The sequence below is a fragment of the Anoplolepis gracilipes genome, chromosome 10, assembly GCF_047496725.1.
Source record: "Anoplolepis gracilipes chromosome 10, ASM4749672v1, whole genome shotgun sequence".
NCBI lineage: Eukaryota > Metazoa > Arthropoda > Insecta > Hymenoptera > Formicidae > Anoplolepis > Anoplolepis gracilipes.
Genome location: NC_132979.1, coordinates 4594565 through 4607702, shown reverse-complemented (window position 1 = coordinate 4607702; position 13138 = coordinate 4594565). Strand labels below are relative to the sequence as shown.

The 13138-nt window shown below is 43.1% G+C and overlaps 1 protein-coding gene across 2 annotated transcripts in view; it reads left to right on the top strand.

Annotated features, from left to right (window-relative positions):
• LOC140670498 (LIM domain only protein 3-like) overlaps nucleotides 1-10057 on the top strand; it is a 52783-nt gene extending 42726 nt beyond the window's left edge. For both annotated transcript variants that reach the window (XM_072901122.1, XM_072901123.1), the window contains exons 2-5: nucleotides 66-177; nucleotides 468-731; nucleotides 6796-7036; nucleotides 7409-10057. In XM_072901122.1, the coding sequence (XP_072757223.1) occupies nucleotides 89-177; nucleotides 468-731; nucleotides 6796-7036; nucleotides 7409-7564 (750 nt within the window). In that variant the 5' untranslated portion in view covers nucleotides 66-88 and the 3' untranslated portion in view covers nucleotides 7565-10057. The remainder of the gene's footprint in view (nucleotides 1-65; nucleotides 178-467; nucleotides 732-6795; nucleotides 7037-7408) is intronic.
• The last annotated feature ends 3081 nt before the right edge of the window (nucleotides 10058-13138 follow it).

Here is a 13138-nt window from a genome sequence, read left to right as displayed (position 1 = left end):
TCTGTTTCTGACGATAATATGTGGGAATACAGTTGTAGCGATTCGATTTACTTTTAATGTTTCAGACGGCGCCGTAGCCAAGATCACGATGACTATGGACGTGAGCAAATCCGAGACGAATAAAAATGGTTCGACGCAGCAGGAGTGCGCCGGTTGCGGGAAAACAATTACGGAGAGGTAAATGTCGGCATTTTATGTAATCTGCATTCTTAAAGAAAACATTCTTGACCGTTTTCTTCTTACTTTATTAATAACTGCTCTGATACTATCAAGATTTTGTTTTAAATTCAAATGGAGATAGTCAACGTTAATATCGATCTTTCTACTTAGTAGTTTTTTTTTAATTATTAAAGTGATTATAGTGGTTTTATCAGAAAATATACATTAGATGTCGAGATAAAAGAGGAATTTCCAAGGCTTAACGGCCGGTAAGAACGAAAGCTGCAGTGATATTGTCGGTTCTTCAGGTACCTCCTCAAGGCTCTGGACCTCTACTGGCACGAGGACTGCCTCAAGTGCGGATGCTGCGACTGTAGGTTAGGAGAAGTCGGCTCTACCCTCTACACCAAAGCTAATCTTATCCTCTGTAAGAGGGACTACCTCAGGCTCTTCGGGAACACGGGATGCTGCGCGGCATGTAATAAGCAAATACCGGCATTCGAGATGGTTATGAGGGCCAGGACGAACGTCTATCATCTCGACTGTTTCGCCTGTCAACAGTGTACTCATCGGTGAGTGCGCACAATCGAATTGTCTTTATTATTAGATTTATTTTTTTTTTTCTTTTACCTTGATATATATTTTCTCTCACGCTTTTTGCTATTTAAAACGCGTAAACCTATCGTTGTCTTATTGTAGAAAACGTAAACACAAAGATGCGGCGAAAAAGAATAGATTTGTTATTTTGCGATCGTGCGACTTATAGCGAGATTATAGAGAACCTAGAATTTATATTATATCAAAGATATAAGTATACAGTTTCAAAAGAAACAGAAACAAAAAATTGGTTCATCAATTATTAAAAATGAACGGTGCATTAATTATTAAAAATTACTACTGCGCGTAAAATGAGATAGCTGGTAGAAAATTCGAATCAGTAAATTTGCGCTACCGCGTCTCTGCCCTTTCTTCTATGCTTTCTCTGTCTCTCTCAGTCTCTTTCTTTTTTTCGTGCTTTATTTCGTGCCGTTCACGGCTTTCATGGCGATGCATCTTTCCCACGTGGACACAAGGAGAGGGTAAGAAACGACCATGGACTACTAGTCCGTGAGACAGAGCCCATTGGAGAGGAGAAGGGGAGAGGTTGCTTTACAGGTCAGCTGGGAAATCACCCTGCGCTTTCCGCGCCATGGCCTCTTCTTCTTTCGCTCGCGCTGCCATTCTTCGGTCCGACTTCATCGTGAAATCTCGCGACATACACGTTCTCCCACCTCGGTTCTCAATCCGTTGAAACGCGCGATATGCCATCTGCTTGCTCTTATTAATTCATTTCTCCTCCATCTTTATGCATTACTACGATTTGTTTGGTTTTAAAATAAAATTTGACATTTTCATTTCTTACAATTGCTGAACTGTTTTATGGGATTAAATCTCTTTTAAATCTCTTTTAATATAAACACACACAAGTTTACAAATTTTATAACTTACGTAACAATGCAGGATGTATATCTTTACAGAGAACTTGCTTCACGAAGATAAACGCCTTTCCCCTCTCTCCTCTATTTCATTTATTTTATCTTTCAAGACTAATTACGTAACATCCAAGTATCGCTGACATTTTGACGTTCGAGATTATCCTAGCGAGCAGGATATTGATATATTGATTCTTCCTAAACTATTACAGATTATTATGTGTTATATAAGATACGAAACTAATATAATAAGTAAGATTAACCCTAACAGATCACCATCTGCCAAAGCCGTGCGTTATTATTTGTTATTTTTTTTTCTCGATCGTTTTAATTATCCTCGGGCCACGGTATGACGTGTAGTAAACAATATGTGGCAACGACAGAGTGGCAGCGGCTCCTGTCGCGATTCAATAGCGGAAAACGTACAAACGAGAGTACAAAACCGCTGAAACGGTACAATGCTGGCTTACGAGTGAAGTGACTCGTTTCGGGGGGGGGGGGGGAGGGGGGTAACAACGTTCAGGAGATAGAGAGTCGGTGGTAGCCGCTCTATCGGAGAGTAGCGGGATAGAACGGGGAAATGGATATGATAGAGGATAGAGGAACCGGAGGTGAAGGATGTAGTTTCAAGCCAATAGCAATGCCTCGGTCCAGGCGTGCGGCAAACGTTGCGCACCATCTCAAACAATGTGAACAAAAGAGCATCAATTTTACGTTTTTATCGTCCGGTATTGTCTATCTTCGACAATGCGCCTCGCTCGCGCGTCGCGCGACTCTCGCGGCGAAAAAGCTGGGGGATGGAAGGCACAGAGGATGGTGGATGTGTCGCGTGTCAGGATCAAAACCAAATTCGAATAGGGAGCGTGGCGGCGGGGGGGGGGGGGAGAGGGGAAGTGTCGTCGACTCTTTTGAAAAGAATCGCGTTTGAAGACGCGGATGAGAAATCAGCGAATCTCGTCCGTATCGAGATTGGAAACGAATCGCGAAGAAGCAAATTGAGACAGTTGCACTCGGTTCGGCCATTATATTTGTTGTAACAATTGCGTTGCGTGTCGCGGATGATGCACGGGCGCAATTAAAGCGCGCGCTCGCGATAAAATATGCCTGATGCGGAATATTCGGTGCGCGAATAATCCCCCTTGCCGCCTGCGATCGTGCCGCTAAAAAGCAGGTAGGTAAATTTGAAGAGGGCAATTACTCGCAGCGCTGCGCGTCCTGTAACGAGGCGACTTAGAGTTTGCAATTAAACAGCAACAATTACACAGGGTAACTTTAGACTGTAATAACACAGAATAAAGGGTTGTGCCAGTGGCGGCGACTAGGCTCCCACCCTCCCGGTTAGAGGATGATTTACCGATGCAATTAGCTCTTTCTCTCTTTCTCTCTCGCTCGTTCGTCTGCCTTCTCCCTTTTTCTCATTCTCTCGCCCTCGATGCACACGAATATATACACATACCATACACTTATATATGTGCCCTAGCGCAAGCGCGTATCTACTCCCCACGATTTCTTTGCTTCCGTCGAATCCGGTTAAACATAATGACTACTCGATTAAACTTTCGCCCCTGCGACTTGGATTTGATATCCCGTATAATCGAAGCTCTCGGCGAAATTACAAGCGACGTGAAATTTTTCATTCATATACATAGTTGCTTTGAAATATTACGACGCAAAATATAAATCATACTATTAACATTATTTTACTTGCAAATATCACATATTAAATGCAGTGTACTTTTTTTTTAAATATGTATATCTGTGATGACAATGAGAGAATATCGTGGCATGCTTGTTCCAACAAGCAGCACTCTTGGTTCGCAATTTTCGCGGATTCACGAGAGGGGGGAAGGTGCGTCGAATAAAGATTTTATCTGAGAAACTGGCGTATCGTGTCCCGGGTACCGAGACGCGGAACGATGGCGGGGTCGCTGAAACTTTGATGCGCCGAAGCTCGCGTAGAGAGACGGTATTACTCTTTGAAGGATACGGCCACGTCGGCGAAGCGGCCCGTAAAGTGCCTCTCTAACGGGGTCACGCATTGCCACCACGACGGTATCATTTATTGAATCGCAGTGGCTCCTTTCCGCCTTTGCACCTCGTCTCATCGTCGTACCGCACCCGGACGCTGTCCTCGCTTTCGCTTCCGTTTCCTCGCGTCTCTCGATTTCTCCCAGTCGCACATTGTCCTACAGCCGGGCTACCCTCGTTAAAGATTCAACCGAGTTTTCTGAGCGCCAGATTGAAATTTTCCATGCAGACCCGAGAGTCTTGCGCGACATTTATCCGCTCCCTCCTCCCTCCCTCGAACCATCTTGCACGCAAATAGTTCACCAATCTCAGTTACTATAGATGTTTCTCACAATCAGCTGCTAAGTGCTGAATCGTAAGAGCATCGTAATCGCAGCGACTGCGGTCAGCAACGGGAGAAATGTCGTTTAATATTTTACGCCAAATAGAAATTTGCTATGCTGCTGGAATTTCTGATTCTACGAAACTTTACAGATTTGAAAGATAAACATGGGTTTTCTGTTTTGCTGACAAGTATACGGCTATCTCTGCCGATCGGTGATACTTCTCTTGCATTTGAAATTGCGAAGAAATTGCAGCGCATCGCGGACTCCCGGGTGCCGTGAAACGTGTCAGAAGGGCCGTAAACAACGTGATGTATCCCGGCGACGCGTGCTGGTATGCGTACGACGCAGCGCAAAGGGAGAGAAGGGAGGATGGGCAGCTCTGGCAGGCACGTAATAAAAAGAAAATTGAATGGAAACACTTACGGAATTGCGCCAATTACATAGGTGTGGGCGTACTGCATGCGCTCGCGCTGTATAATAAAGCGTTCGTAGGCGGAGGCGAATTTGTTCTCATTGCGATGAGCGCAAAACGAGAGATAAATCAAATTTTAAGCGTTTATGAGTTGGCTCGCGCGAGCTTTACGCGATGAACTTTAATACGATGGGAATTAAAACTTTGTAAAAAGAGCCCCTTTGCCCGGCGCGATTTTAATATTTCGATCATGACGGTGGACAAAAAAATATTTCCGATGCTCGACGAAAAATGGAAAAGCCTTGCAATATATTTCTACGATATTAATCACATTTTTATTTTACTCCTAATACAGTAATTATATAATTTCCACTTCACTATTACAAGTAAATTTCTGTGATTTGATTTTAATATAATTTGCAATACATTTTCCGCTTTATTATTATATAACAAAATAAATATGTCTATAATTATTAATTAATCTCATAAACGAGATACTTGTCGGAGACATCGTAATTAATGTCATGCCAGCGTGCCTTGTTTTAATAATGTCGATAATGTAACCAGGCTATCCGTTCAATTAGCTCCAGTACGCTCGACCCGAATAGAATATACATATATCCGCCCGTGTATTATGACGTTTGCTTGATGTTACACTGGTTTCAAGCCGGTCGTGACGTACAGCTCATCCGTATAAAAATGTCCGGAGGGGAAAATTACGGAGACACAGCGTGCGCACTGATATCATTCCACGGCAGACATTTGCGCCGTTTTCGCGGGAAAAGGCTCGGGCTTTGCACGGCATTATTCGTGCGCGCATAATGGAAGGCCCGGAATGACTGCGCTCGTGTAACGCGATAATTCTATTGCCCGCGCAATTACGACAGTATATCTGCCTCTAGCCAGACGGCCGAAAAAGATATTCCAAAGCGTTACAAGGATTATTTTCGTTTAAGCCGTCGAACATTGGAGTCCGCCCGCCGGATATTAATTTTTTTTTCACGCCTTCCCTTCCCCTCTCCCCTCCCCGCCCCTCTTCTCCTCCCACCGCGCCTCGCTTCGCGAATCGCCCCGAGGGTTAATGGGAAATGACTAATGGTGAAATATAAATATGCTTTCGTCGATTATATCGCGTAGGTATGGTAAAAGGCCGTAAGAATATCAATTAACGATAACGACGAGCATTATTTTAATTAATTCGTTTAATTTGCTGCAAAATCTTCTCCGTTGTTTTTTACTCGTTTTGACATATCGCGATTTGATATGTGAAACGCGTCTGTTTATGATCATTCTTTGTTGAGAATCTCAGTTAATTAAAAACCGTGTCATACAGCTTATAGTTTAATGATACAAATGCATTTTTTTTTTTTCCCGATATATCTTATCAAATAATGCGTGAAGTACTTGTCGTACAACTAATGCATAATTTCAATTGCAAAGCAATTTAAATTAGCTAAATTAAATCTAGATTAAAAATTCAATAGGACTGCCAAATACATATATATACAGAAAGGGAAAGAAAGAGAGATAAAGAGGTGAGGAGAGGAAAGCGAGAGGATAGGTATCCGATTGGAGTGTGGCGTCATTTAGTAGACGACGCGTATAATGGGGGAAACGAGCGAAACCCCGGTATAAGCCGCGCGCTTGCTGCCAGCAACGGCCACGCGCAGCAACGCGATAATTCTATTTGCCGTGCGATTATGAGAGTATCTACCCCGAGCCAGCTCCAACGCGGCGCCGTCGCTGCTGCCGCTGCCGCCGCCGCCGCCGCCGCCGCCGCCGCCGCCGCCGCCGCCGCCGCCGCCGCCGCCGCCGTGCTCTCGTATTTCGCTCTCGTATTTCCTAGCCGGGATCAAAGCGGATACGTGCTGGCCATTCTCGCGGACAGAGGCTCCGATAATAATTATTTGTTCGATGCATTACGATATGCTCGTTATCCAGCGGAACTCCTTTTTCGATCCCCTCCTCTTCTTCTCTTCCACTCCCTTCGCCGAATCTCCGTTTTCTTTTATGTCACTCACAACATTGGGATCAAACGGATATGAAGCAACAAAATGGAACAGGATAGATCGTACCTTGTAATTAATCGCGTTCTTTCTCACAATTCTTTCTTTGAATCTTTCGGGAGAGACGAACCAGGTAAACTTTGCGCTTCGACGAATCGGCAAAATTATTCGGATGAATTATTGACATATGCACTCTTTTTATTAATTCCCATAAAATTGAACTATAATATAATTATAATTAATAAAGTTTTAACTATAATTTAATTATCTTTACTGGTTCAATGTCTAATGATTGATACGTCAAAGAACATAGCTTGATGATTTTACGAAATGTGAATCAACATGGACGTCGATAGCTGACAACATAGCGTGTTTCTCCTTTTTGCTTACAGGTTTTGCGTGGGCGATCGGTTTTACTTGTGTGAGAATAAGATTCTCTGCGAATACGATTACGAGGAGAGGCTAGCGTTCGCTAATATGGCGATACAGTCACCCGCCTCATTAGCATACATCAAAAGACAACTCCCTCCTACACCGACGCCCCCGGGTCAGAACATGCATCCGGGACACAATCCGCTCCAGGCTCATCAAGGTCTGGGACAGACGGTAGCTCAGCACAATCATGTGCCCAACGTAAGTTAACAAAAACTATGTCGAACGAGTCTGATCAATAAAGCTAGCAAATCCGCTCAAAAACAAATCCGCGATACAAACATGAGTAAAAAGAAATTGATAAATAATTATATCTAATATAGTTATAGGTTAATTCTGTATCTAATTTTTAATTTCAATAATCTATATAATACAATTTTAATAATGCTTATTTAATAATATTATATATAGAATTTTAATAATCGCGATATATTATACGATACGAATAATTGCAGGCGATAAATTTTCTTATAATTTCTAATTTACTTTCTTGATGTTGTCAAGTTGAGACTCGCAAAGATGTCGCGACGCGAAAGCGACGTCTCACGCCTTGCGGACTTTTTATGACTTCAGGGTCAAATGTCAGGCGGCACGCCAACAGTGAACGGGACGACTATAGGGGTCGGCGGACCGAGGGCGCCGGGTGACATGAACAACAACGGTCTGTCCGGGCCCGCCCTCGGACCCGTGAAGCCACCCCCGATGTCTATGCAGGCGCCGACTAGCTGAAACGAGGCTTCGCCGCCTCTGAAGAAGCTCAGGTGTCTCAGCGGTTATTAAAGCCGACACGAGAGTAATTTCTCCTCGCTCGTGGAATATAATCAAGGATTCCAGATAGCGAAAGATGCGGAAGAAGCATACGTTGCGTATCGTTGTATTGGAAATGGGGATGAAAGGATTTGGGGAGGCTGAGAGAATGAGATGTAAAACTGAGTGTAGACAGAACCAAGAGGAGGGGAGAGTCGTGCGAAAGACTAACTCCAAGTGGAAATCCGATGTTTCGTGGACAAAGTGACGGGATTGGAGATTGGAATCACTGTGATCGTGAAAAATGAACAAATTTAACGGAAGATATATTAATACAGTAGGATATATGCGCGCGCGAGATACGAGCTGGAGCTCGATATACTGTATTTACTGAGAGAAGCACATACACGTACACATACATACAGATATACATACATACTTACATATACTGAATACACAAATACACAGATAACACAAGCGTTCAAATGACGTCGTAAAATTCTCTAGACATCTTTAAGGCGCCTCTTGGACTTTTGTGTTGTCTGTTGATGCATGTACGCGTCTTGTAAAATACGATACGATACGACATCCGACACACGTAAAAATAAATTAGATGATTCGTGTAAGATATATTTCTAGCGAGAAGAGATGGGAGAGAATGTGTGATTCCGAGTACGAAAATTTACGTGTGCGTGAACGATGGAGTCGCCCTGTAAATATATCTGTGTCGTATCCGACTCCGCGAGAGTGTGTGAGAGAGAAGACGAAACAATTACCAGTATACGCAGGTCCACCGAGATGACTCTTATCCCGCTCGTGATATTCGCCATCGTCGTCCATCCATAAGGACGTAGAGCGCCGATTCAAAAGAGAGAACTTTTAGCGAAGAGGACGCGAGGGGTTCCGTAACGCGTGCCATAATCCTGCGATTTCCCGTTTTACAACCGGCCGAAAAGTGCGCAGTGCCACGGGAAAGGGAAAGGAGACGTAAGATAACAATCATTTTATATTTTGGAAAATTGAAACAAAAAATCGGGTAACGCAAACATTTAACATATCGTATCGAAATTTATATTAAATTTCCATCTCGTCGCGTAGCATTGATTCGATTAAATTATTTTTTCGTGAGGCTTTCTAGTCTCGTAAAATTTCTGTTACGACATGTTATGTCGCGAAGTCAGATATGTTTGTGACAGCTGATACCAAAGATTAATTAAAAACGTTAGATTAAGGACCCCTCGGAGAGCGAGCACCGCGGAAAGATTCAGTTTTAGACAGTCCGACGCACACGTCACGGCCAATTATTTTCCGTAAGGTTCGTCGGGCAAGTTTTCGCGAAAGTGTAGTGAACTTTCAGAGACCTCGGCATGAAAAAGCGGAAACAATTATTTTCAAATATTTTATTAATCGTCAAATTAACAATAATTTTTTTTTCACGATTTTAAAAGTTTGTTAGCGATAATGAAACAAATTTAAAATAATTTATGACGCTGGAGTGTTTTTTAAACGTTCCGTAACCGAGCCGAGAGTTGCGAATTCCCGCCGGATCAGAGAACCCAGGGGCTTAGTCTCATTTAGCTTTAACGCTTTAATGCCAAAAATACAAACGGCGCTTATCTATACCAAACGCCGAACAGCGTACATTCGTAATCGTATGGGAGCAGGAAGAAGATTTCGACGGAAACGCTCTTGCCACATTGGTTGCCGCGACATTATTAACCGCGAACTCGTAACGTCATTAACTGTGAGCAATTTCCCGCGATGCCGGAAATACCTATCCGTCTCATTCCCGTGTATATCCGGGCTTTCTCTCGTTTCCGGCCGGTTGCATCAATAATATCGCGCACTGGCGAAAATAACTGTAACAGTACTACCATTTTTCTCGTCTGGCGTTACACACAATAACACTTCTTTTTTTTTTTATCTTATATATATCTTATTATGGCTCAATTATCTATATGTTGCGAGTCATTTTATTCTAGTGACAGGATTAATAATTATAATTAATAATTATCTAATTAAAAAATGGTCGGCGCGACGCTGATCCTGAATCCGAACGAAGCCTATCGATAATCACTGTGTCCGTTGATGCGATATATGCGAAAGTTATATGAGAGAAAGTGCACGTAACGGGAAATTAGTTTACATCGAAAGCTTGTAAAACTTATCGAACAGAGCAGTGGATCAAGCGCCCAACGACTCTGTCGTACCGCGTTAGTACAAAGATCCGAAGACATGGGCGAAAGAAGAGAGGACAAACGATAATAGAGACGAGCAGTGCGAGCGAAATGAACATTATCTCCCATGTAGGACAGAGAGAACAGGGAACGACTCTTTCCCATTTTTTATTCATCTGTATATAATATCACTCTTACCTAGGATTCTATTAATATATTAACGATCGTCCTTCCCTCTTTACGAAAGGGGAGGGACTCCCATTACTACCGAGAAAATATAACATTCTTATAAATACAACCTGGTGTATTCCAAGAGTGTTTTTCATTTCCAGCCAAGAGGATCCGCATTGGACGACTTTAATGTATGAATGTATCCCACGACAGATCCTACGCAACGTTCTACGTTTGGGACGTTTCTTCTTTACCTTCGACATCGCTCTCGTGTTTCAACCCCTTCATTCCTCTTCCCATCCGAGCACCCTCGCCGTTCATCTTTCTACCAAGAAGCTGAAATCGAGGTAAGTCGCACGAAAGTTCACCGATCCAATCGAGGGTGCCATTCAACGCGTGCTACGCGAATGAAAAGAACAGGAGGGAAGAGCGGGAAGAAGGGTGGGAGGAGGGAGGAGGAGGAGGATGACGGTTCGCGTGGCGTTTCGAGCTAATACGAGGAGGGTGGAAACGCGATTTCCCTAATGCCCGCCAGCCTGCGGAGCCGAATGCTATTATGCGCGGTGAAGACTTTATAATGGGACGTGGAACTCCTTAAAACTCGCGGATACGCGCCTCCGAAATCGCCGCCCGGCTCCGTTACGGCGTGCTCGCGAGAGCCATAACTGGAAACTTATGCCGCCGCGATTGCGTTACGTAGGTCGTTTCGCTCGATGGGTTGTTCTATTTTTTAGGTGTGCGTCGAGCGGCTCGCAAATTGATCATGCCATTACGTTCGCCATGCCCGATGAAAAAACTATCGCCCCATCTAATAAAGTGCATTGCGATTAACTGTTCGCTCCAAGTTTATTCGATAAATTTCGCTGGTTGTGCGACTAAAGGGAGAAACATAGGGTAATTACATCGAGCACGTAACATTATTGATTCTTTTCTAGTTGAAAATCACATTTCTGGGTTAATAAACTTTACGCCGTTATAAATTACGCGATATGGTCCGAAGATAGCGTTAAGCCCCAGTTTAATCAATTCTTATATAAGAACAGCCCAGAAGTCGTTTTAATCCGTACCTCCACGCTACTTTAATCCGTATTTCACCGGCGAAGATATTATCAAAAATAATATCCTCCACCTTTAATGCATTCGGACCGGAAGGGGTTAACAATTTCAGCTCGCTTCCGGTGCGTGCTCGGGCGAATTAATTCGACGTCGCGCGAGTAGCCGCGACTCGTCATCTCGACCCTCCAACCGCCACTACCACCACCAGCGTTCACGTTCGCGTCCAGAGTCGCATTAATCACGTCAGGCAGGGACGGCAGGGGCGGGAGCGGGAGCGAGAGAAGGGGGGGGGGAGACCAAGGAACGAAAAGGGAGAACGGAACCCCTTAAAATAATCTGGCCCGAAATGAAATCAGCCAAGGCAATTTCCAACCCCCCTCGTATCCGACGGCGATGTTAACAGCGGTGGCGGTTTTATCCGCCCGACCGGCGGGCCCGTCCTCTCCCCGTCGTTCCTTTCCTGCCTCTCCTTCCTCATCCACCCCCGATTCCGTCGCAGTGCAACCGACAAATGACAACGCGGTGGTAACCCCCTCGCGGCAGCTCACGGAATTAAAGATCATGAGATAAGGGTGTCATCCTTCGCTATGCATTATGTGTTCGGCAAAAAGCTCGCCCCCGGGCCATCCAGCCGTTCCGCTGCCTTTGTCCCTCTATTCCCCTCTTCTTTCTCTCTGATCTCATTCCTCTTTTCGCTGCCTGTTTCTTTCTAGCACACACATGTTTCGAAGGTAACAAGGGAAAGAGAGGATGGGAGGCTCCAATTAATCTACTTCGTCCATTTTTTGCCTGTTCAAAGCATCTCTGCTGACGTTCTTCTCGTATCGACATTCTCATACTAGAAATACCCGTCATTTCGAGTACGATGCAGATATAATGAAGAGGGACGTTTCGAGTATATTGCGCGCGAGTTTATAGACATTTTTCTCAGATTGAAACCGAATGTAGACGAGAGTATACCGGTTACCAACCGTATATCTTTCTCGGTCGAAAGGCGAACACGATTTTAATAGTTCATAACCAGTAATCGTACTTAAAATTTTATCGCTTGAAAACATTTAGCTTGAAAGCTATAATATCGATTGGTTTGGATTAACTTTTGTATCAAATTTATCAAATAAAATATGCAATTCGAAAATATATCTCCGAGATATCGTAAAAACGTCTCAAAAATTTAAATAAAAAAATAAGAAAAAATTATAATTTTATAATAATAATTTGTCGGTATATCATAAAAAATTAGTCGAATTTTTAAAAGTATTTAGGTTACAACCAATGAAAGAGAAAGAGAGTTTTGAAAATTACACATCAAGACTTCAAAGTAAGTAAATTTTAAATTGAGATTAAGTTTCTTTACGAATAAAAATTAGATTTTTATAAAATAAAATATTTCATCTTTTTTTGATCTAGACGTCATTTTTTTAGTAAAGATGTCAGATTATTAATAATTTTAATTGAGATAAACATTCACGTGACAGGAGAGTGAAATCGCTTGATATCATCGGTGAAAATCAAACTTTATTAAGGAATCGCGCACGCATGTCCTGAAACATCCTGAAACAATCACACGCTCTGGTCGTTAGTGCGTTAGTATACACACGGAACCTTACAGCCCTTGATTCGACCGACGGCTTGGTAGGGCCGCGCGTTATGTATAGGGTGTACCGAAGGAAATAACCGTCATCTGTATTCGCGATAACATCGTAATTGAATGCGGTTGACGGGGATTTGCAGTGTACGGACGGCCGACCACCAGCAGCCCCGCAAACGGTTTCCCTTCCACTACTCTCTTGCAGTTCTTCCTTCGTTGCGTCCTTCCCTCTTCGCACCCTCGCATCCACCAAGATGCTTCTTCTCTTTCGCGTTACTTTTTCTTTCTTCGTTTTTTTTCACATTTTTTTCCGCCTCATTCCTCATTCTCGGAGATGGATTTAAACAACGTTATAGATACGTTATAGAAGAATTAGATTCTGCATTATTAAAGAATTTCCAATAAAAATTGCACACACGCGTATATTATATGTAGTTATTAAAAAAATCGCTTTATATCTTAAAATTGATAATTTAATTTCTGACATAAATTATTTCTCCATATTTCTCATTTCACGGCCAATCTTCCATCACGATCTCCTCTTCTGTTTTCCCGTTTTTT